The sequence below is a fragment of the Bactrocera neohumeralis genome, chromosome 3 (assembly GCF_024586455.1).
Source record: "Bactrocera neohumeralis isolate Rockhampton chromosome 3, APGP_CSIRO_Bneo_wtdbg2-racon-allhic-juicebox.fasta_v2, whole genome shotgun sequence".
NCBI classification, from domain to species: Eukaryota; Metazoa; Arthropoda; class Insecta; order Diptera; family Tephritidae; genus Bactrocera; species Bactrocera neohumeralis.
Window position 1 is genome coordinate 17628337 of NC_065920.1, and position 23916 is coordinate 17652252.

Consider the following 23916-nt stretch of genomic DNA (forward strand, 5'->3'; position numbering starts at 1 on the left):
GCCTATAAGCTTAACTTCCTTCCTGCTGAAAACGCTAGAGAAAATCTTGGACGCGCACATTAGGGCCGCAGAGCCTCCTAGAAGCTTGTCCAAGGCGCAGCACGCATATACGAAGGGCAAATCAGTATAGATTGCACTCCATACACTGGTATTTAATGTCGAAAGGGCTCTTGAATAAAAAGAATATGTTCTTGAAGCATTCCTGGACATTTCTAGTGCGCCTTGGAAAGCAAAGTGCTGTGGAAGCACAACGTGGAAGAAAGAGTAAGGAAAAGTAGCAATGCTTTAAATGCGTGTAGGCAGATGCTCGGCATAACCTGAGTTATCTCTCTCTATCATTCACTGGTGCTTCACAGCTATTATAAGACCGAAGAGTAGAATCGGTGCAGTAGTATGGTGGACAGCGGTATGGAAACCCACCTACAGGAAGTCAAAGGAAACGGATGGCTCGAAAATGGACGATGGAGTTAGTGCGGGAATATGCTGTCCAGAGTTAGGCATAAGGCAACTTTTTAAGTTGCCGGACCCCTGCAGTATATTTCAATATATTTTCGCAATATCAAAAACCTCAGTTGTTATTGCGAAAGCCGCAAAGCTGGCTTCTAATGCACCTGCAGGCAATTCCAGATTCAACGTCTACGTAGACAGCCAAGCATAAATCAAGGCAATAACCTCATATCGCATATCGTCCAGAAATGTCTTGAAGTAGAAAGTGTTGCCAGAAGCAAGCAACTTCTTCTACTGGGTGCCAGGCCACAAAGGCATCGAGGTCAATAAAATAGTGGACGAGATTGCCAAGAATGGTGTACGGTTAACATCCGAAAACGTGATCAACATTGAGAAACCCATGCATTGTCTATACGACGATCTCGACAGAAACATGGTAAAGAATATCAAATCCCGATGGAACGACCTGCATGCAAAACTGCGAAACGGTTGATCTGAAGTGTACAAAATTCCAATTGACACTCGATGGAAAAGACTGTAGGGACACGATGAGAATACTAACTGGTCACTGTCTGGTGGCGACACACGCCTGCAAGATGCAGCTGACAGAAAGAAAAAACTGCAGGAAATCTCTTGAACAGGGCACCAGGGAAACATTGGAGCATCTCTTGTGCACGCATTATCAAGACTACACTACAGGCATCTGGGGTCCCCACGATATGATACACTGGAGGAGGTATCGATAGCCGCAGAGTATGTTAAAATTCACGTCAAACGCTGGGATCTTAAAGGATGACTACTCATCACCGTTATATGCAGTCTTCCAAATTCATAAATTTTTACAGTGTCGGTTGGGGTCGGATTAGGTTTTGTATCTTAATTTAGTGCTTAGTTATGGTTTTTTATACATTTTTGATTAATGGCGTTTTGTGGGCGTGGCATCCGATTGCGCTCAGCTAAGAACGCCTTACATTTTTGACAAGGAAAATTTGTACTAAGTTTTATTAATATATATTAATTCTTACTCAAGATACAGCTTGCACGGACGGACGGTCGGCCAGGCAGACAAAACTCAAAATTAGTATACTCTGCAGCAACATGTTGCAAGAGTATAAAAATAATAAACAACGGTTAAGGGTTCAAATGAAGAGCATGTTATGACTAGCCAAAAAAGAGAAAAACGTTTTCTCTTCTGGGGGAATAAAAAATCTACTAAATTTAGAAATAAACACATTTTAGTTGAGTTGTATTGAAGCGATTATCGATAAGTACGTTTAGTTTGAAAAAATTGCCTCTCTTGTTATTCTACGAATTCGTATAGATAATTATTGCTACTATACATGTATAATATATATACATTTAAATAAATAAATAAGATATCCTATTATCGTTTGAAAAGTAGAAATACCGTTGATCAAGCTATATACGATCAGTTGTGTTTATAACTTCAAAGTATTAACAATGGCACTACGCTGTTCGGTGTTTTTGGCAATCCTATTTTGTTGTCAACACGCTCTCTGTTTTACCTCAACGAAAACCCAAGTATATGGACGCGTTGTTGGGGGTACTATAGCAGGTGCACGGGCCGCGCCTTATATTGTTTCTTTTCAACGGAGTGGTGTACATTATTGTGCAGGTAGCATTTTAAATGCGAACTGGGTACTGACGGCAGCCCACTGCTTGACCTCAAAATCGCAAGTGTTAAGCACTCAACTCATCGCTGGTACCAACAATGTAAATGGTGCAGCAAGTACCACACAAAAGCGTGCAATTAGATACTATGTGATACATGACCTTTATACCGGGGGTATAGCACCTTATGACATTGGTCTTGTCTATACAGCAACCGCTTTTCAATGGACGGCTGCAGTTAAAGCCATAAATTTACCATCAGCTAAGGTTGTGCCAACTGGAAATGCGGATTTATTTGGTTGGGGCTCGACTTCGACCACATCTGTACCATCTTATCCCAGTGTTTTGCAGGTGGCTAAAAATATACCAATCATCAGCGAATCCGCTTGCGTTAAAGCACTAGGATCAAAGGGTATTGCTGTACATTCTACAAATATATGTACAGGGCCTCTAACCGGAGGTATTGGAATTTGTACATCTGACTCTGGAGGTCCTTTGGTGCAAACTCAAAACGGTAAAACTACTCTAATTGGTATTGTTTCATGGGGAAAGGTGCCATGTGGTCAACCTAATTCGCCATCTGTTTATGTTCAGGTGTCAGATTTTATTTCATGGATATCGGCCAAACAAAAGAAATAAGATATTGGAACGATCACAGATTTGTAAACAGTTTAATAAATTACTACAATGAAAATGTGAATAAAAAGCGGTTTAGTCTAGTAAAACCAAAAATAAAAAAATTTTCTTTTTTTGCAAGTACGCGTTGTATTCTAATTTAGTGGAAAAATACCAAATCTCTAAATAAACTAAAGAAAATAGGTACAAGTATATTCTTCATTATATAAAAGGTAAGTACTCCTCCTACTTAGTTTCTGTTTAGCTCGATACGCTTGACCTAGCGATGCACCGACTTCTTAACCCATCTAAATATACGTTTTTTAAAGATCTGCAATGTCCCGAGTCGACGACACAAATTTCCACTTCGTCAGAATAGTCGATATAGATTAAACCTTGTGAATTCCAAGAAACGACGGCTATCAATTTTCTACGTGGCATCCAACGTATCGACAGATTTTTCATGCCAAATAAGCCATGCAGGATATGACGCGCAGTCTTTTGAGATTTTCAATGTCTCTGCTATCTCGGTGGTCCATCCATTTGAAATCGTTGACTAGTGCATCCATTTATAGACGTTTTCAAGGCATCTGGGCGCAACTCATCATACACCGACGTGCGGCCACGTTGAAAGGAGGAGGAGCGAGTTCTTTTATAAAAAGAAGACGAATTACCAACTCATTTTTCGTTTTTTTGATCCACACCCGCTTCATAGGTGGTCAAAACAAAATTGCGATGTTATTCTGATAGTAGTCGTACTAAAATGTACTACACGAAAGCAAATTTCTCCTACGATAGTGATGCTGTCAGTTTGAGTATTTATCGGGCCACCCTCTTATATTCAGTATAAAGACAATGAGAGAGGCAGAAAATCCAAAATTAAATAGGCATATGAGGCTATTCCAAAGTCTGGACCGATATCGTCAATTTGAATGCTAAATCATATGGTAGTTAATAAAGCATGCCCACTTAATTTCATTGATGCACATATTGAGCGTTATAAAGGCAACCGATACATTGAAATCAATAAATATGTTATGAATATGGAGCTAAATTAATTGTTTCATATTTTTAGTAAAGCTTTGTTTAGCTATCTAGATTGATTTTAAAATGGTGGGTATAATTTAATTAATATATAAGACATAAACTTTTCAACAAGTTCTTTATAAATTAAAAATATCTTCGAATGAGTGATATTAACTCGATCGAAGCGGCTAAATTTAATATTGTATATTGACTTAATGTGGAAAATGTCAACCAGAGGATCGAAATTCTTTATATTAGGAATATGAGGTTAAGACTAAAGTAGAGAACAATTCCATTCTAATTTAGCGCTAAATCATGTAATTTTTAAGAAAACTTGTTCACTTAGTTTCATTAAAATATGAATTATCAACTTGAACGTTTTAAAGTCAGCAAAAACGGAAATCATTGTATGGGGTGCTTTTGGGGGCAGGAAAAAGGACATTAATTTGAACACTGCTCAGGCATACTTGAAAACGTATTTTCAAGGAATTTTTTAAATGTATAACTAAGGGAAATGTTTACCCGAAATATTGGCCCGATTCAACCCACTTTCGACATACTGACATACTGTTGTCAGGAAAGGATTATCTCTGCAATTCAATTATATGTATATCTCACGCACTGACCGATATTTGCGGTAAAAAGACAACTATAGGTACTATGATCTAAATATTCGGTACCTAGGGGCTTGAATAGCTTCCAATTGTAAAAATTGTATTTATTGTGCATCACGATATCTCGATTGCAGGGGCAGACGGGCGAACTGACAAACAGACCTCCTAAATACATATATTGATATGTATTACACCATGTCAATCTACATTATTATTATTAACTAGAGTATACAATTTATATATCGATAAGAAATAAGACCACTAGTCAAATAAAATAAATTACTAATAAATAAGTATTATTGGTATAAGTTTGATAATTTCTGATTAGTTAAACTTTAGGCAGCAATTTCTAGTTATACCTTCGCAACATTTTGCGGAGAGTATAATTGTTTTCTTCACCTAACGGTTGTTTTTGGATGTGGTCCCGTCTTCTAATATATTTAAAGTATGGTACTAATAAAACCAAGTATGATATAAATCAATATATCAGAGACATTAAATTTAACACCCGAGATTGTACAAAAGGGAGATACAATCACCGCTATGCAACAATAGACAATGGGCGTGACATTAGGTATATAATATTTTGAAATCCTCATATTACAGTTTGAATATGGATATCGGACAACAACCCTATCAACTTCCTTTACAACACAACACACTGTGTGACAAATCAATCACAACGATAGCAAATTGTATATATGAATGCCGGATTTGGTCAACCGACTTTGTTCTCAAATCGCAATAGAGTCTTTGCTGTACTGTAATGTTGCGACTAATCATATAAGTGTGTTATTACACGCGGCAACTTTTGTTGCGGCAATTCTTGGTTTATAGGCGAGGGGGCAACGAGGAGGGGGGAATCGCGCCGAGTTTCCAGTGTTCAGCAACACGCTTTGTGTTCTTATTCGTAACAGTTCGTTGCGATGTTTTTCGGCATTCGTGTTCTTTCTTTCGTAGTACATAGTTGCATTTGCGTATAGTTTTTTGAAATTAATATTTTGAATATATTTAAAAAAATTAATTTCATCTTTTAGTAAGTAATTTGCAAATATGTATACAAATATACATAATATAATATAAATATTTAGAAAATCGAATTAATTAAAGATATTGTGAAATGTATGGAGGAAGCCATACAAATTGATTCAGACGATAGTGAAAAGGGTGATATATGTGAAGGTCTGTTATATAATCTTGGTTTTAATTTTGAATTATAAATAAAATGTATTTCTTAATTGACAGAACAGATTAATATATGTGATAGAGTGGTCTAAATACCTATAAGGAAAAAGAAACGACAATGGGTTAAAGTAAAGTGAAAGAGAATGAGAAAAAAACTCGAACGGAGTTGCGCAACACAAGTTGCTCGTGTGAATGTAATGGGCGACAGCAAAGGAGAATCGCCCGAGAATTAACAACAAAAGTTGACGCGTGTAATAGCAGACTAAGTCTTATTTCAAAACTATCGATAAATAGCACTAAAAGTGGTGTCAACAGGTTGGAAGATAATCATTGTACGATATTGATTAACATTGAATTTTGCCCAAAAAAAAAATTTTTTTTAACGATACCATGAAATTATATACTAAAGAAAATTAATTAAAAATAGATTTCATGATATTTGAAGTCTACTTATCAAAGTGTAAAAGTGATATTTAATTTATCGATTTTGTATTTGGTACGATAGGAAATATCGTATCAGTTACTCAACGAAATGTATACTTTGGCAACCATGTTAAAAGTGAATCTGCTTTATCTACACAGTTGAACCGTCCAATTGACAAATGTAAATTTCACATTTGCATTCTTTGTGTTTTTGGGTGGTACAATAAAACTAACATTTAGATATTCTATTCATCATAACACTAAATAAAGTAGTTAATTTCGTAAATTTAAAACATTGTTGCTAATAATCTAACAATAATCTGTAAAATATGGCCGACGATCAGAACATGATTGATGCTCAAAAACAATTCGCTGATGTGGACATAAATAACGGCAGTGCCTCTGGTGCAGAGGATGACGAGGAGGAAGAGGTTCCAGCGCCCGGTACTGTCGACAACGATTTATTTGCCATAACACCAACTAGTGAAATTCATGTAAGATTATTTTTGCATTTTAAGTAATCGGAAACTTATACATCCTTTACACTGGCACAAACAATATTTTTCCACAATTGTTTGCTGACTCACAGAAAATGATGGGCGGTGTCTCAAATATAAGCCACTTTCCCTACGCATTAAATTGTTATCACATCAATTTGAGATATAGGCTCAAATGTCAAACCCTACTGTAGTTTCATAAAATATCCATATGTATATGTATATTCATATATACAATACTTGCCGGCATGGACATCTTTTGTAGCATTCTACAATTACAATTTAAACATTATTGTTGTAGTTTGACCAGCAGAAATAGTTATTTGTTTGCATTGTGAAAGACGTAAATTAAGCATTCTTATCAGCAAATTGTATATGCATATGAATTTTCATTGAAGGCAATGAATTCATTGATTAACGCAGAAATATATGTAATTAAGTATTAAAAGGAATTATAATAATGAATACGAAAGAAGGCTTATATTCAAATAATAAATAAAAACCATTTATATTTATAGCGCCGTATATCATCAAGTAATCTCGAAGATGTGCTTACCGACAATGGCGACTATTTCGTAGAGGTAACAGTGGCAGAACCACAAAAAGTAGGCGATGGCATAGGCTCATATCTTACTTATAAGTGAGTACCGGAAATATATATATATACTAACTTATTTATATAAACAAATATTTATTTTTCGTAGGGTAACAACGAAAACAAACATTCCGAAATTCAAACGATCTGAATTCAGTACAATGAGAAGATTTAGTGACTTTTTAGGAATACATGATGTATTGTCAGGAAAATATACAAGACTTGGAAGAATTATCCCACCGGCACCATCAAAAAATATTATAGGTAAACCATTACAATCATACATAATTAAATCAAAAACATTGCAATAATAACTAATTAATAACTGCAAAATTTTAAAACTAAAAAAAAATGTATTTCTATCTTTAAAAATCATTTGTATTCAATAATATAAACAAGGCGGTAAATATTGTTAATATCAAACAGAAACTTCAGATGCTTAATACTTTTGTTTTAGGTAGTACCAAAGTGAAAATGAGTCCACAACAAACAGAGCCCGGGGCACCGCGAAATGCCGAGTGGGTTGAAACGCGAAGAGCTGCTTTGCAACGATATGTGAATCGCACAGCCCAACATCCGGTGTTACGAGTAGATCTCGACTTCATAAATTTCTTGGAAAGTGATCAAGTAAATAATTTTTATAGGATTACTTAATATTAATCAATATTTAATACACATATATTCAAAGGAACTCCCTCGCGCAGTTAATACAGCAACTCTCAGCGGGGCTGGAGTAATGCGTCTTTTTAATAAAGTCGGAGAAACCGTAAATAAAATTACCTATAAAATGGATGAAAGTGATCCCGTAAGCATACGAATTACATATACATTTAACTAAAATAACCAATTTATGTTCTCTACGTCTGTTTTTTTTTATAGTGGTTTGATGAGAAAATTACTGAAGTAGAAAATTTGGATGCGAACCTACAAAAACTGCATTCAGCATTGAAATCTCTAGTTAACACACGTAGAGAGTTATCTGCGCTGACTGGACTAGTTGCAAAATCGGCGGCCATGCTAAGCACGTGTGAAGAGCACACTGGTTTGTCCCGTGCACTCTCTAACTTAGCTGATGTAGAAGAGAAAATCGAATTGCTACGTTCAGAGCAGGCCAACTCAGACTTTTTCATAATGGCAGAATTCGTAAAAGATTACATCGATCTATTTAGCGCTGTTAAATCGGTATTTCATGAGCGAGTCAAAGTTTTTCAAAACTGGCAACATGCACAACTACAATTGTCGAAGCGACGAGAAAATCGAGGGCGTTATGAGCTCGCTAATCGCACTGACAAACTAGAACAAGCGCAACAAGAAGTTGAAGAGGTTTTAAATAATATATATATTTATCTTTTTTTTACTGATTAAATTCTCAATTACAGTGGCAAACAAAGGTTCAACGCTGCCAACAACAGTTTGATGATATATCAACCGAAATAAAAAAAGAAATGGAACGGTTTGAGTTCAACAGAATACGTGAATTCAAAATAAACACGATGAAATATATTGAGGATCAGATGGCACATCAACAACAGGTGAAGATAAATAATTTAAATGCATAAATGTAATATATGTATATATTTTTTGTTTTTCAGATTATTTCTTATTGGGAAACTTTTATACCCTCTGCCAGAGAAATTGTTTAAACAAACTGTTTATGCTCTCATAAATTGCTTAAATGCAGAATCGTTGTGTGAAACGCCTTTTATATATGTATGAAAAGTAATAACTAATGAATAATTCGTATCCAAGCAGGAAATTTGTGCTACTGAAATGCCGTTATAAATGTTTTATATATAGCATATAAAACTAAAGGGCAAAAATTCTGTGTATCTACGTTCCACAAAGTATTTTTTATTAAATATTATTTTTTATGGTTTTTGTAAAGTATTCAACAAAAGGAAAATTTGTTAAAAACATTGAATACATGTATAGGATTATTGATTGGGCATGAGCTCAGTTAGCTAATAAAAACTATTGAATATTTAATATATAATATACCGGCATGATAAAAATGTTAGATCTATTTCACATATGTATACACTTATGTATATCTCAAGAACATTTTGAAAATTTATAAATGAATATATAAAATTACGTAAATGGAATAAATAAAATTGTAAATAAGAAGGCAAGTTAAACGAAATTTATTTATACATTAAACTTTAAGTATATGTATGTATGAGGCAGGTTTAAAAATAGAAACAAAAATGCAAATATACAATTCTCCGTAAAAATTGAAGTCACCTTATATTAGAGTTTGAGAAACCCATTTAGGCTGTGCGTTCAATGCCTGAGAATTGAGGTCTTATAGACGTCATCAGAAAACAGGTACAGAAAAAGATCAGAATTTGTTGCAATTTTAGGGGTTAACAACAATTTAAATGATCGGTGGTTATAAAGATACCGGAATTGACCCGGATTTAATCCAAACAAGGGTTAATTTTTAGCCGATCTAATCCAATACAAACTGGTAAATATTGAGGTTTCTTTTAAGGATTCATCACAGAAATTGTGTGAGTGATATTGTTAGTCAAAGTAAATAAGAAATATGTCAGAAAAAAATATGGTTTGGAGGTTTACGTAGCTACAGTAACGGCTGAAATTAGTTAAGTTTTAATTACAAAATTCAAAATGATGTACTTAATTTTTTAACGTTTGTAAATAATAAAAAAAAACCTCAAATACTAATTTCCATATAAAATGTTACATTAACAAACCTTATTGAATGTTTCTTTGGTAGCATTCTATCATAGTTCCATTAAAGTCCGTAAATGTGACAACGTTCTCATCCTCTTGAACTTCTTAGTTTGATTCTACTTCAATGATGTAAATATCACACAGTAATATCATCATTTCTTTTGCGTACACATAAAACTTTTTGGAATAATTTGCTTTTAATTGGTATTTTTCACAATTATTATTGATATGTTAAAAAAACTGAAACACATTTGATTTGTCACAATAAATTCACAAAAACCCGCGCAACTTGTCAAAACACAAATAAAAAAGTCAGACGAAAGGAAACGGAGATCAAAACAAAATCCATAAACCAAACACAAACTTATTTACATATATATAGTATACCTTTTCTGCACACTAAAAACGCATATTCAAATCAAAATTTATCGATATTGCGTTATAATTTTACTTTACCTAAACTAAAAAAGATATAACCTTATTATAAAATAATCATTTAACTAACGAATTTTAAATGTATAATTGTTTTATTCTTAAATTCTAGTGGCAACCATTGACTGCATGTAAACATATGTTTCTGACAGTTCTTTATTTATTAATTGATTTCTATAGAAGATTTGCAGTTGGTTAGGAATTAAAAAAAGTCATGGCGTGTACAAAACTGTCTAATGGACTGCAACTTTTAAGTCGTAATTCGACTAGCCGTGCTCTTAGTTCTTCAGTAGTTAATTCATGGCGCAACTACAGCAACTCACGCGGTGATTTAGAAACTTCCACTCACACTGGACAGGTACGTCAAACCATCTGCCTATTACGCAAACATTGTACACATTTTACTCTAAAATAATGCATTTTTATAATTAGGTCTTTGACAAAGATGATTATCGCAATGTTCGGTTTGTTAATGCCAAACGATATGTTAATGAAAATTGGGGTATTAAGTTGATCGATGAAATACCTCCAATTGAAGTCACAGATCGTGTTGTTTATTGTGATGGTGGTGATGCAAACTTGGGTCATCCTAAAATTTACATAAATTTGGTAAGCGGATAAAAGTATATTTTTTGCATGGAATTGGCTAAATTTTTATGTTTTTTTCTAAACCAGGATAAACCGGGACCACAAATTTGCGGCTATTGTGGCCTTAGATTCGTAAAGAAAGATGGACACCACCATTAAACTATTGTTATTGGAAAAAGATGAGTATAAAAATAATTTACGTGAGATAATTGTTAATTTGAATTATCTCGGAATAAATAAATAAAGATAAAACAAATCAGTGTATTTTGATTTTGCGGTGAAAATATTGGTTTAGTATGGATTATTGAGTTTTGTAACATGTATTATGTATAATACTAATAAATTTGAGAGCAATAATAAATTAAGAGTTTTATTTGTTGGCATTTTAAATATATTATTAAAGACTCACTCCGTATTAAGTCAATGGTAGGCGCGCAGTAATGTTAATATTTTTGTAGACATAATGCACTTTTCAACAAGTTTACCTTATAAAAGACGTCGGGTTGTTAAATGCCAAAGTTCAAGTTATTTTTTTTCTTGGAATTAAACAATGTTTTCAATAAATTTTTTTAAAAATGCTCTAAAATGTAAGAGATTTGTAAATTTCCGATTGATTCGTATGCGCAGTGATCTAAAGGAAATAACACACACAGGACAAGTAATAGAATGGATATAAATATTTATATGTAACTTATATCCATATGTATGTATATGGACACCATCTATACAGATATGGGCAGAGGATGACTACCGCAATGTACGCTTTATGAACGCTAAACGTTGGGTCAACAAAAACTGGGGCGTTAAATTGGCTCATCAAATTGAAACTAAAATAACTCCTAAACGTGTAGTATATTGTGATGGCGATGGTCCACTCGGTCATCCAAGGGTCTACATATGTTTGGTAAATTAAATGTTTATGAACCTAAAATAACAAAGTAATTGTTTTTTTTTTCAGGATAAACCTACTAAGCATTGGTGTCATTATTGTTTGAAATCTTTTGTAAAAACTGAACATGCGGCCGCGGTACTTGGGAAGACGCCTAAGAAGTAAATAAAAAATTTATCTTGTAACGAAATTAACCCTTTTTACAACCTATCTATTTGTCTGATTAATTTATAAGTACTACTAATACAAGAACTTTATATATTCATATACATACATAGTTTTATATTTAGAGGAAATATACCCAGCAAATAAAAAATATATATACATATGTATATAAAACAATTTTAATTGCACATGTAAGTAGGTAATATATATTTCAAGTGGTTTTCAGTAAATACAAATAGCTGTACGTTAAATTATATTTGCAACGATATTAATGTGTGTATGTAGAATACTAAAAGATGGTTTACAAATAACCAAATCAGATATGACATACAAATTTAAAAACACAATCCTTAACTTAGTTAATTTACTTGGAACGTAGCATTTATGCATATCCATACACATAAAAAAGCTTAAACTTCCAAAACAAATATTTATATATTGACAAAGCATAAATGTATGTATTATGTATATGTTAAAAAAATATAAAAAATATTTTTTTTTTGAATTTTGAGAAAATTTTTAAAACTATATTTTACACAGTTAACATTAAAATTACTACAAAATAATATCAAAGTCTTTATGGTTGCCAATAGGTATTTTCATATGAAAAACAAACGTATATACTTAGCTAAATGATACAGGCGCTAATGCGCATTTGATAATGAATATTAACTTAGATGAAGGATATATAATATATATGTATATAGCATAAGTATATATGTATATTGATGTTCTATTTAAACATCTTTCTTTGTTCTTGCACTTTAGATGGATTTCATTGAAACTCAGTACTGCAGTATCCCAATATTCACATTCTCACAAACCACATTTAGAACGTATATGATAAAAGTAATTATTGAGATCTCATCGCGTTCAAATTCCTTCAATTGAAAGCAGCCACACTTAGAAAAATCCATACCACGAAGTAATTCGTGCTAACTAAAGAATCAAAGAAAAAAATACTTTTGTGTAATATTCATCGCTGTCAACCGCTGTTGCTAAATGAACCGTCTTTTAACATATTCTGAGCCAATTTACTACATTCGCATATTGTTTACTAAAATACGACCGAACTCTTACTACACTGTCGTTCAGTGTAGCTAAGCATTTGCGCGACTCTTTCGTTGATGTATACATGTTAAACGTAAATCGTTTCAACAAATAAACAATTCTCCTTTTCTCATCCGCACGCTGATGCCAGCGTTCATCAAACAATTCTAGTGAATTCATATAATTGCAGGTTCAATTGTTTGATCCAGAGATATACGTCCCCGAAATAAAGTTCTGTTTACGCTCCATGAAGATGCTCGTAATCAAATTAAAATATTAAGATATACGAAATAAATTCCATGAAAACAGTACAGAACCAGTATAGAATTGTACACTCATTGAGATTATAGACAATTGAATGTGTTGCATCAAAAAGTGAACATCCTATGTAAATCGTTTACACAATTCCAATTTACATCAAAAGATGAACAAATAATAATGCCAAATTCACCTGTGTACGTTTACCATACTGTTTCTGTATTTGTTTCGGTTATACGTGTGGATGCTGCGGTCATCCGTGTTGTTGCTGTTATTATTGCTGCCGCTGCTGCTCTTGCAATGCTATCTGCTATCTGTAGCCTCAATTGAATTTCATCTAAAACACCAAACACTTAAGGATCTAGTTACTAATACATAGTATATCTGAATTTGAATATAGACGGGTAATAAGTTGCCAACAAGGATTCGGCCAATAAGCACCACTGGTCACCAGAGGTTCCTTGGTACGGCGTAACCTTCTTTTGTTACGTAAATATTGCGATCCGATAAATCTTCGGACTTGGCGATGCCACCTTCCTTTTGTTTAATGACACCGGAACCACCAGCGTTATCGTATGTGGTAATTGTCTCTGATTTTCCATCAATGGTGCGTGTTATAGTTGTTGTTGTATTACCTTGGGAGTCCTTGGTAACCTTCGTAGTCTCATAACTACCATCCGGTTTACGTATAGTTTTAGACATTACGCTCTGACTGAACATTTTCGGACCCTATAGCAGCATAAAAAATATTTCTTCATGTAAGAGTGTATATAAACATATGTATGTACTATAAATAAAATACACCCAAATAAAAACGAATTAAGCGGGCAATATTTGTAATATCTTAGAGAGACGATCCAACTTTGAAAATTAAAAATTATTAGTTTATAGCATCGTAGAATCTAGTAATCTAATTTATAAATGGCCATAATGAGTGCCATACCTGATAAGTTCCCTCAAAAACTCCTCCACCAAATGGGGCTGGTCCACGTGGTATCATAGGAGTCATTGGTGTCATCATATCGGGACGAGTGCGCGGCATACGTGGCTGCTTCGGAGCGTCATCACTGTCTAGGGTACCGTGTATTTTACCCAAAATTTTCTCCTCGTCACTTAATTTTTGCTTACGTAAAGGATTACGGATAGCCTTGTTGTCGTTGCGTGGTAAAATGTTGGGCAAATCCTCATTGGGTGATAAGCGTTGCATTAAGGAATGCAACTGGTCAGCATAAATTCTACAATAATTATATTTTTTAAATTCCATTGCATCTGTTTTATACTTGGTTAGAGTGATTCGCTTACTCGCCATCTAGATCAGTGTCCATGATTTCTGCTTTCTTCTTTTCAAACTCTTTTAAAATATCAATATTTTCAAAGCCCGGCTTTAGAAAGTCCTCCTTCAAATCTTTGTCAATTTTAACATCACCATCTATGTTCGTATACCGAGAATTTTGAATAAACAAAAACATTTATTTATAAGATAAACACATTTTAATCAAATAGTTACCTTCAAATTCACTAACTGCCTCCAAAATTTGCTGCATTTGTCTTTCGAAGTGCTTCTGCAACTCTACAGGATTAGTGAATATTTGAAAAGCAAACTTTCGGTTATCATCAAATAGCTCGTCGTCTGTTTCCGCTTCCTCGAACCACTGTGGTTTCCGAAACTCGTCCTTTGCAGTTGCACTATCGAGCAGAAAAAATGCTTGAAATAAAATTTTCTCAATTATAATAAACTAATTTAAATGTTTTAGTGTACATTTTTTTTATAATGTTGGCCCTTATTGACGAATAAAAATACACGCTGGCAACACTCAAAGGATATATTGCAATATGCGCAGCCTCCGAATATTGGCCTGGCCAAAGTATCTACCCAAGTATGTAATTTGCACATTATCGATCGCAAAACTTTTCATTTTAATAATATAGAAAAATTACTGTAGATTTCAATAACTCACTCACAAGCTCTAATATATATACATATATTTGTCTGATGGTAATTTCACTTACTCTTCCTTATGATCGGTTCCGTTCAAGCCTGATGACTCCTTTTCGTTCATTTTGAACATTTTACGCAAGATATCCATTTTTTGCACTTCTCAAGCACCGCTACAACGACCAACACAGTAGAATTGAATCCGAATATCCCGTCACACGACAACCACACAATCAGAATAATGTTCAAATAACAATAGCAAGAATGTTTATCACAATACTATTTCGCCACCCAATAGCGTCCAAACGCTGGTTTTGTTAAATGGTAATGAATTATATATTTTTTATTTTGCTCGATGTTGCAACTAATCTTCAAACTCTTGATTGTACTGATAGGAAAAGAATTTGCTCGAAATTTTCTCTATGCTGTCACTTTTTATCTTTTTCAACCTTTGCCTACCGTTCCGTTCTCTGGCTTATGTTTCGAAGATGTATTCGCCTCCTTCTTGTGAAAACTGACAGCCGCTTATCTGTCGTTGTGTGCATAAAAATGGGTAATGTTTTGGGAAAATATACAGCTGATATTGATTGTTTTGGGAAATTATTATGCGCTTTCTGCAACTGCCACCGTCATGGTAACGCAAAATTAGGTTCAACTGTTAATTTTGACCGCTTTCCAAATATTAAAATTTTAAGCAAACGTATGCATATGTACGTCGATAATGCAGGGAAACAAACATTTTGAAACAAAAATTTTTGTCAGCTGTACAAAAATATATAAAACAACATAATCGAAATGAGTGTTTTCCAACATAAATGATTAACATGCTGGTAAATGTTTAATCTAACACGTTAATATATGTATATATATAACCTTCTTATGAATGAGAGTATGCCCATATTAGTATGTATTAAAAATTAAAACCATTAAATATAACAAACTGTAATATGCAGAAAATCGTGTTACTTTTATTCACTTTTATATATTTTTGGGACAAATAACATATAGTACAGGTAGAACGGCATACCAACATTCTAAAATGGTAATATTTAAGGACAAAAATACGTTTTTATTAATATAAAGTATAGTAGTGAAGATATTATTTATACCTTTTTATAGTCTTGTTTTAGTACGTATGTCCGTAAACTACATTTCGAATAAAATATTCAATAATAAAATTTTGGAAAATATATATAAACTTACAAATAATATGTACTTGCATATACGTACATACATATGTGTGTATGTACTTTCATACATATAAATAAACATTATTATGAGATAGGCAGTATTGTGAAACATTTCATCAATTCATTAAATAACTTATAACTACGTACGTACTTAACAAAAACAAATCTCTGATAATTTGTGCAATTCCATTAATTACAATAGTGTATAGTTAAAATAAATATTTTTAAAGTTTTGATTGTGCAATGTATTTGGCCTCATTTATCTTTGGTATTCATTCTAGTACTTGTTTACCAAACTTTTAGGAGATCGATGAAATTTTCTTAAAATCTCTTATATGACAGTAAGTATCAATGAAAGAGTTTTTGTGATTATTTGTTCCACTTATCTAGTTAATATGATATATGAATACTTATATTATAGTTAATTCTATATTGTACGTTAAGCAACATTTTGAACATTTGCAACATTTTCTTTATTTTGCTCCTTTTGCTCCTTGAGTTTGGCCTGTGTTAATTTCCACATTTTATTTTCATCGGCGCATTTGGTGGTAATAACAGTACGCACCTCCTTTTCGTTTACTTTACTTCGTCTACTAACTGCAAATATGATGTCTTGTACTTTTAAAGGGTTTAACCTTTTCTTGAGTGGTTTATTATGATCTTTAAAAGCCGGAGATGGTTTTCCAGTCATTGAGTGAGTGGCTAAGGTAAAACGATCGAAAACTCCTATCATGAGTTTTCTTGTGGCCATCGATGCATTTTCCCAATTAATACTATCGTAAATTTTAGTCGGTACTCGGGTATTGTTTGGCCCAATCGATATATAAGAATTCTTTTTAAACTCGGAGTTTGCTAAAGTTCTAAATTCTTGCACATTGTTTGTGATTTCACTTAATTGCTGTTGGGTCGGTAGATTGGAGTGGTTATTGTCCGCTACTATTAACTGCTGTTGTTGAGACATTTCACAATTTTCTGTGAATTGTGAATAATCTGATACCACTGGTTTGAATTCTGGAAGATCGCCATTGTTTTTATCGGTGTTCTGTACAACATTCTTTTTAGACACTTTTCGTTTCCTTTTTCCGGAGGCTTTCTGAGCAGGAATTTGTTGATTCTGGCCCGCATCATTATCGATTTTAATATAATTAACATTTACTGGCGTTTGAGGCTGTTCCTCAGCCAAGCATATTTCTAAACGGTCGGAATCAGCAGAACCATTTAAGTTTAAGCCATTTTCTTCTTCGGCAATTTCTATCTCTATAGGCCCATCTTGACCGTTAACACCGCCATCAGCTATTATTGTGTAATTCACCTTACGTGGTCGATCTTGTATAGTATCAATATGCAATTCCTGAGGTTGAATAGATATATCCATATTTTGCGACATATACTGAGTTTGCATAATACTCTGCTGCTCTGAAGAATGCTGCTCCGGTTGGTGTTGTGGAGATATCTGTGTTTGTGACAATTCCTCACAATGTACATTCCTAGGACTCACCTGAGTATTATATATCTGAAATTTTGTTTCTGTATATTGTTCATGCTGTGGATTTTGCCCATCGTGGGGATGGTTTTCTTGTATTTGAACGGGTATTTGATCTACGATTACTTCTTGTAACCGTTGTCGCGGGCTTCTAGCTTTTTTTGGATTAGAGTTTCTCCTACGGCTACCTGCTGGTTGTTGCGAAAGCATTTCTGACTGAGTACGAAGTTTTGATTCAAGCTCACGTATTTTTTCTAATAATTCTTTCTCTCTTTGCTTTTGCTCCTCTACATTTATATAGTCATCACTAATGCCGAGATCCGCATTTGACGTCTGTGTCCATGTATTGAGCATCATCGGGCGTTCACATAAATATCGCATTTGGCTGGATCCGCCTGCACTTGAATATATTATTTCTGCCTTATGATGGTTTATGTTATGGATAACGTGTTGGTTAGCCGATGGAATATTCTATTAACAGATTTCATCATTTTAATAAACTTAATTTCATATGTGCGTTTGATGTAAACTTACCATTGAATTACGCTCCATTTTGTTAGTTGTAGGAAGATTCGCTATTTAAAATTTAAAACCTAATAACACTGTGATGTGTGTGAACTGAGAGATCGTACAGATCTGAATGGCCTTTTCTCTGAAGTTGCTTGCTGTTATATATTCAAAGGACTCTGCGTAAGCTAAAATAAGGGTAGGAAAATGAATTTCACTAATGCAGCCGTTAACATGCCTGCACTCGTTATTGCAATCTCAGATATCCCATAAAATTTTTCCTTAAACGTTAAGAGCTGTAAAAACCCATATAATATGAGAATAGAAATCTGCTTTGAATAGAGCCTTTTATGGCGTATACGTGCATACATACAGGTAGTTGGAAAAATTATATAGCGCATACCTCTGCTAATCCACTACGGTCTGTTATTGTTCGCACTCAATGCTACCTCGCAATGGTTATTTACTTAAAGCAAAGCCCGAATGCAGATGGTTTCTGTATTGTATCCTATATTAGTATGTACATTTGTAGCGTACTCCTATTTGCCTGCAAAGTCAACCTTCGTTTACATTCTACTTCGAATAAATAGTACCTCCTTTTCAGCACAGAAATAAGCAGGTAGTTCATATAAGTATATTCATATATGAATGAAAAAGTCTACTTGGAGCCAAAACAGTTTTAGGATTTTCACTTCGAAAAACTATGTCAAGTTTTACATGGTTTTATCAAAACTAGACAAAGTAACAGCAAATCGTATTACTGTTTTAAAGCGATATTTCGCGCCTATTCAAGGTAATTTTTGTTATTTGAATGAATGTACAAAAAACATGTAATAAATGTAGGAAGTATACAGAAATTCAAAAATTAATATTTGCCATGTTGCCAGATTAAATAAATTTTTAATATTAATACACTCCAAATAGTTATATTTTTTAAAGTTTTTCGTATTCTTCTGTTTGCAAAGTAGGGAATTAGGAATTTGTAAAGTTTTATATTCCCAAAATTACTTAAAATGGTCTAATAACAGAAAAACCACCCCTAACGTTAGTTCCATGCGTCCTTTTCTAGTTGGCGCGCTTTTTAGTGGTTTGGCTTCTTTGCTCTTACAAACTAACAGAAGAGTGCATTTAAAAAAATATACATATGCTTATGTACAAATATATATACATACTTACATGCATATAGATATACATATATGTATATCTAAAGGAGCCTGCAATAAGACTAGCTTGTACAGTTGCAAATGGTGCAAGCCGGCTAAATTTTACAAAGTGTATGTACGTAGGTATGTTCATATGTAGCCTTCCTAAGGCTACGTATCTAATTAGATATATATAATGTATTTTAAAATTTTTTTATTATTTAATGTAATATAAAATATTGGCAAAAAATCTTGAACAACTTTTATAGCAATTAAATATTTGTTTAATAATATAAATTTTTGTTTTATACTTTTTAAATATTTTGTAATACGGTCGAAAACATAAATAAATTTGAAGTTTTAAAAATGTAAGTACATGTATGTAATAGAGTCTGCTTGGCTTACATTGTTTTATATCATTCCTTTATATCTATTTATATCATTTGCTTTATCTTTAAGCACTGTTAACTGAAGAAGGTATAGACAAATAATTTTAAGACAGTTAGAAATTTGCGATAAAAACAGTAAATTCCATAAAATCCAGAAATACGGGACAAAACTGCAGAATTGACATATAATATTTAGTGACAAAAGATTCGCAGAAGTAATTCGAACAATATGACCGATGAAACAGGTAGAGATTTGCAAATTCTTTAGCATAACATCAAAGTTTATACATCAAACAATTTAATTATAGCTTCGTGTATAGACATAGTCCGTGAATTTATAGTAAATGCTTCAAAAGATTTTGCAAACACTTTGGGACTGAAAAGTAATACTACTAGAAGAGAAGAGAAGGTTTCAGCTCCAACTTCTGTTAGAAGACAACTTTTAGATGTACTAATTACCGAACTGTGCGGTCATGTTACTGACGATTTAAGGCTTCTTTGGTATGTCAGCTGTGACTGCTACTATGATATAAGCGGCGAAGAGATTAAAGCAGCGAAAAAAGTATATGAAGATAATTGGAGGAATGTTTATAGCGTTTTTTTGAATACCGCGAATAAACTTAACGATGATCCCTATGTGCATGTGGAGTTAGCTTCACCATCCAAAATACAAATAAATCCCAATATATCAATGAGAGAATACTTGTACTCACCCATTCACATCCCTGGCGAAGATCCAATTGTAGTTCTTGGTCAAAACAGTATTTATATTAGCAAAGCTGATTTTGATAAGATTTGCTGGAGACATGACCAAGGCGCTGCACGAAAGCTGTGTGCATTAATATTTTCTCGAGTGCAAATGCTAGAAACGGACTTCAAAAAAACATTTCTAGAACCTTATAAAATTGCTGATATTGAATCTTGTGTTCTAACATGCTCATATAGTAATTCTGACGATATATTAAAACACATTGCTATAAGATGTTTTAATACACACAAAAGATATAGAAATAAACGAATACCTGGCAAAAAATCCTAGATGTTGTGTGATAACACTAAGCATACTGGCGCACACTTTAAATTCATACCTGATTAAACATACGTCCATACATATGTACATATATTATATTTGGTTATCTATTTCTGTGTATGCGTATCTGCACACAAACATTTTTTAACGTGCTAATACTTTAGTTCTCTTGTTTTTTGGGCAAACGTAAATATCAAATAATTATTGTAACTATATAGCAATCAATTAGTTTTAACAATAATTGGCAATTGTGTTTGAATAGCACTTAGATTAATTAGAACTAACTGTGAACGATGAAAACTCATTTCGAATATGGATTTTTGTATTGTTGACAAATTTTTGAAAATTGACAATAATTCGTATTTTTTAATATTCACTAAACATTTTTGAAATTACAAAAACAACTCATTTAGATTTTTTCGGATCCCATGCCTGTACTTTTGGTGGTGTGGTTGAATACGGCATATATTGTTCTGCAATAAACGAAAGTGATTTTTATATTGTTTCATAAATACATACAAGCTACATATATAAATTATAATTACAATATTTTTAAACTAACAAACATCTCAGATAAAATATTTTGAAATTTAAATAAATTTGCTGTTTTCGGTTCCCCGTATGTAAACATTCTCTTATTATATCTAATTTAAATTATAGTTCAGAACAGGTTTGATGACTAATACAATCATTTGTAACATTTTTTACTTCTATACATATTATGCCAAATAAAATAAAAATTTGAGAAAAATGTATTATGTATGCACATTTTTGCCTAAACATATTGGCTAGTGGGAAATATACCTAGGCACATAGTATGTGTGAACGATAATGTATGCATCTCACTAATTAATTAACTAGTTCATTTGTAGAATCAATCATTTTCTATAAAAAATTTTAATTAATGAGTATAATCAAAATTATTTACCTTTAGTGCCAGACAAATTTTCACTGTGATCAGCCATCCACTTATATTTGGGACGGCTCCCATCGCGTATTGGCGGTAAGTCGGTCTGAAAATATAAAAAATATCATTAATTTTTCTTAAACTGTTTACAAAAACAAAAGGATAATACCTTGTAATGCATCCACCCATACCAATCTGCGGGTATTTGTGAACCGTCATATTCCAAATTTAAGTGATCGGCATATTCCACCCAACGATTTCGGCCATAAAAGTAATAAGGGTTTTCATAATACCTGTTGCCATATTTGTCTGTCCCAACGAGTGTACCAATTTTTAGATCATCATACCTGAAAATTTGCAAAAACTATGTATTTAATACAACTTATTGTAAAAGTCAGAGAAATCTTATATAAGCGAAACTCATATTAATTGAAATCACTGACCTGTACATTTTCATATAGGCATTTTTTATTCCACCAGATTGGCGGATTATTTGGAAAATTTTACCAAGACGGTCTAGTCCCAAATACTTGGCCATCGTTACCTAAAAATATTTGACTAAAATCGGAATATGCAAAAAAATAATAATAAAATAGACATTCGGAAAACTATACCTCAACGCGAAGCAATAATCAAATGTCAAAACCAGCTGATTTCATATTTCAAGAGATTACTACAAATTCGATGGGTCGATAACTATAAATTTTACAATTTTGTGACACGACAAACATTACTTAAAAATTATATGTAATATGTGAATTAATATATTTCATTTCTGGATTACAAGTATAAGAATGCAAAATTTACGAAATTGCATTATATTACTATATTTACATTTATTCATTTGTTTATTGCTGCAAAATTACAAATAGTATTCAATTTACTCGAACAATATATTGGACTGAATACACCCAATGCGGCTTTTCCATTTAGCGATAGCTGTCATATTTGACATTTTTGATAAGCGTTTTCGTTGTTCTATGAGTGAATCATTTTTGTGCAATTCTTAGATTATTTCTAAATTTTCATAAATTTTTTATTATATCAAATCAAAACTTACCTGTTTCTAATTGAAATAAAATAATGGCTAAGAATACCTCTAGTTCAGCTTTCCGCAAAATTGATGTAGATCAATATAATGAGGATAATTTTAAGGAAGACGAAGCAGATGCAATTTCAGCAATTGTTGGCCCAGATGAAAATGAAATAACGACACTTCTTACACAGGGTAAATCTGTGGAGGCTTTAGTTAATGTGTTGCAAAATGCGCCTTTACGTTGCAAAAATCAACATGTGAAGGTATGTATACAACTTTCTATAGTAGCATACATATAGCATACGAAATAAAAAACACCTATATCATATGCAGGACAACGCCTTGAATACAACTCTACGAGTATTGCTCTCCATCAAATCATCACAAATGGATCAAGCTGTGGAAGCACTTGAACAAAACGATTTACTAGATGTTTTAATGAAATATATTTATCGTGGCTTTGAAATTCCCTCAGAGGGCTCTAGTGGGCATCTATTGCAATGGCATGAGAAAGCATTTGCCAAAGGTGGTGTGGGCTGTATTGTGCGAGTTCTTTCTGATACAAATCGAGCATAAATTTTATTACCATTAATCAACCTAAACTTAAGTGAATGAAAAGAGCAAAAGTAAATAGCTATTACAATATTCCATAGCTATACTAAAATGAATAATTAGTTAAACTCTACTACATTAACATACATATGTTGGTTATTAAAAAATGTTGCAATACACTGGCGTTTTTTGTTGCAATTGTTATTCTACTGGCCGTCTTGCATGGACTCTAATATGGGAACGAGTGTGTCGTGAGTCTGTCGTAGTAAATATGTTGTATCATGCTTTTTTTAACACATGTAACAGTACGTATATATTAAAAGAAAAATTATAGGTATTTATTTTTAAAATTGAAGTATTAAACCGTTCGTTTTCTAACTGCATATATTTGTGTATTCATTAAAAGAGGCAATTTATACCAGAATCAAGTTATGGGCAATGCTAACGTATATAATCGGAGACTCTATATAATCCAAAAAGAAACTGTTGAACGAACACTTTACTATACTTAAGCAGTGAATGAATTCAGCAGATAAGTTTATGTATTTTTTGGACCGACCTAATCGGTACGGGACCAATGAAAAAGTGTTTCAGCTTACTACTCACATTTAAGCTATTAATATATATAATC

At 32.9% G+C, this 23916-nt stretch overlaps 9 protein-coding genes across 11 annotated transcripts; 6 read left to right on the forward strand and 3 right to left on the reverse strand.

Annotated features, from left to right (window-relative positions):
• Nucleotides 1-1898: 1898 nt before the first annotated feature.
• Nucleotides 1899-2838, forward strand: LOC126752084 (lectizyme-like). The gene has a single exon (XM_050462646.1). The coding sequence runs from the start codon at nucleotides 1909-1911 to the stop codon at nucleotides 2716-2718; it is 810 nt and encodes a 269-aa protein (XP_050318603.1). The 5' UTR covers nucleotides 1899-1908; the 3' UTR covers nucleotides 2719-2838.
• A 3277-nt stretch (nucleotides 2839-6115) lies between these two features.
• LOC126752077 (sorting nexin-2) lies at nucleotides 6116-9282 on the forward strand. Its single transcript, XM_050462637.1, has 8 exons — nucleotides 6116-6436; nucleotides 6958-7079; nucleotides 7144-7298; nucleotides 7492-7661; nucleotides 7723-7839; nucleotides 7914-8357; nucleotides 8414-8566; nucleotides 8627-9282. The coding sequence occupies exons 1-8, from the start codon at nucleotides 6272-6274 to the stop codon at nucleotides 8675-8677; spliced, it is 1377 nt and encodes a 458-aa protein (XP_050318594.1). The 5' UTR covers nucleotides 6116-6271; the 3' UTR covers nucleotides 8678-9282.
• Nucleotides 9283-10322: 1040 nt separating this feature from the next.
• On the forward strand, nucleotides 10323-11007 carry LOC126752093 (NADH dehydrogenase [ubiquinone] iron-sulfur protein 6, mitochondrial). Its single transcript, XM_050462657.1, has 3 exons — nucleotides 10323-10521; nucleotides 10596-10772; nucleotides 10839-11007. The coding sequence occupies exons 1-3, from the start codon at nucleotides 10378-10380 to the stop codon at nucleotides 10908-10910; spliced, it is 393 nt and encodes a 130-aa protein (XP_050318614.1). The 5' UTR covers nucleotides 10323-10377; the 3' UTR covers nucleotides 10911-11007.
• A 98-nt stretch (nucleotides 11008-11105) lies between these two features.
• Nucleotides 11106-12108, forward strand: LOC126752094 (NADH dehydrogenase [ubiquinone] iron-sulfur protein 6, mitochondrial-like). The gene is made up of 3 exons (XM_050462658.1): nucleotides 11106-11409; nucleotides 11482-11655; nucleotides 11710-12108. Exons 1-3 carry the CDS (start codon nucleotides 11302-11304, stop codon nucleotides 11803-11805), a joined length of 378 nt encoding a protein of 125 aa, XP_050318615.1. The 5' UTR covers nucleotides 11106-11301; the 3' UTR covers nucleotides 11806-12108.
• On the reverse strand, nucleotides 11983-15554 carry LOC126752082 (uncharacterized). The gene is made up of 5 exons (XM_050462644.1): nucleotides 15124-15554; nucleotides 14621-14799; nucleotides 14416-14542; nucleotides 14057-14348; nucleotides 11983-13842 (listed from the first exon to the last, which is right to left on the reverse strand). The coding sequence occupies exons 1-5, from the start codon at nucleotides 15198-15200 to the stop codon at nucleotides 13561-13563; spliced, it is 957 nt and encodes a 318-aa protein (XP_050318601.1). The 5' UTR covers nucleotides 15201-15554; the 3' UTR covers nucleotides 11983-13560.
• A 426-nt stretch (nucleotides 15555-15980) lies between these two features.
• LOC126752075 (protein insensitive) lies at nucleotides 15981-18997 on the reverse strand. Of its 2 annotated transcripts, none has more exons than XM_050462632.1 (3): nucleotides 18633-18997; nucleotides 18257-18417; nucleotides 15981-18193 (listed from the first exon to the last, which is right to left on the reverse strand). In XM_050462632.1, exons 2-3 carry the CDS (start codon nucleotides 18272-18274, stop codon nucleotides 16679-16681), a joined length of 1533 nt encoding a protein of 510 aa, XP_050318589.1. In that variant the 5' UTR covers nucleotides 18275-18417; nucleotides 18633-18997; the 3' UTR covers nucleotides 15981-16678. The 2 variants fall into 2 exon arrangements, with proteins under 2 accessions (XP_050318589.1, XP_050318588.1); XM_050462631.1 differs by having other exon boundaries at nucleotides 18257-18525.
• Nucleotides 18998-19867: 870 nt separating this feature from the next.
• Nucleotides 19868-21412, forward strand: LOC126752086 (uncharacterized). Its single transcript, XM_050462648.1, has 2 exons — nucleotides 19868-20005; nucleotides 20069-21412. Exons 1-2 carry the CDS (start codon nucleotides 19990-19992, stop codon nucleotides 20797-20799), a joined length of 747 nt encoding a protein of 248 aa, XP_050318605.1. The 5' UTR covers nucleotides 19868-19989; the 3' UTR covers nucleotides 20800-21412.
• LOC126752092 (probable NADH dehydrogenase [ubiquinone] 1 alpha subcomplex subunit 12) lies at nucleotides 21095-22396 on the reverse strand. 2 transcript variants are annotated; one of them, XM_050462656.1, is made up of 5 exons: nucleotides 22312-22396; nucleotides 22141-22241; nucleotides 21867-22044; nucleotides 21719-21803; nucleotides 21095-21263 (listed from the first exon to the last, which is right to left on the reverse strand). In XM_050462656.1, exons 2-5 carry the CDS (start codon nucleotides 22233-22235, stop codon nucleotides 21196-21198), a joined length of 426 nt encoding a protein of 141 aa, XP_050318613.1. In that variant the 5' UTR covers nucleotides 22236-22241; nucleotides 22312-22396; the 3' UTR covers nucleotides 21095-21195. The 2 variants fall into 2 exon arrangements, with proteins under 2 accessions (XP_050318613.1, XP_050318612.1); XM_050462655.1 differs by having other exon boundaries at nucleotides 22141-22255; nucleotides 22312-22377.
• A 250-nt stretch (nucleotides 22397-22646) lies between these two features.
• On the forward strand, nucleotides 22647-23668 carry LOC126752091 (actin-related protein 2/3 complex subunit 5-C). Its single transcript, XM_050462653.1, has 2 exons — nucleotides 22647-22996; nucleotides 23067-23668. Exons 1-2 carry the CDS (start codon nucleotides 22781-22783, stop codon nucleotides 23307-23309), a joined length of 459 nt encoding a protein of 152 aa, XP_050318610.1. The 5' UTR covers nucleotides 22647-22780; the 3' UTR covers nucleotides 23310-23668.
• Nucleotides 23669-23916: the final 248 nt, after the last annotated feature.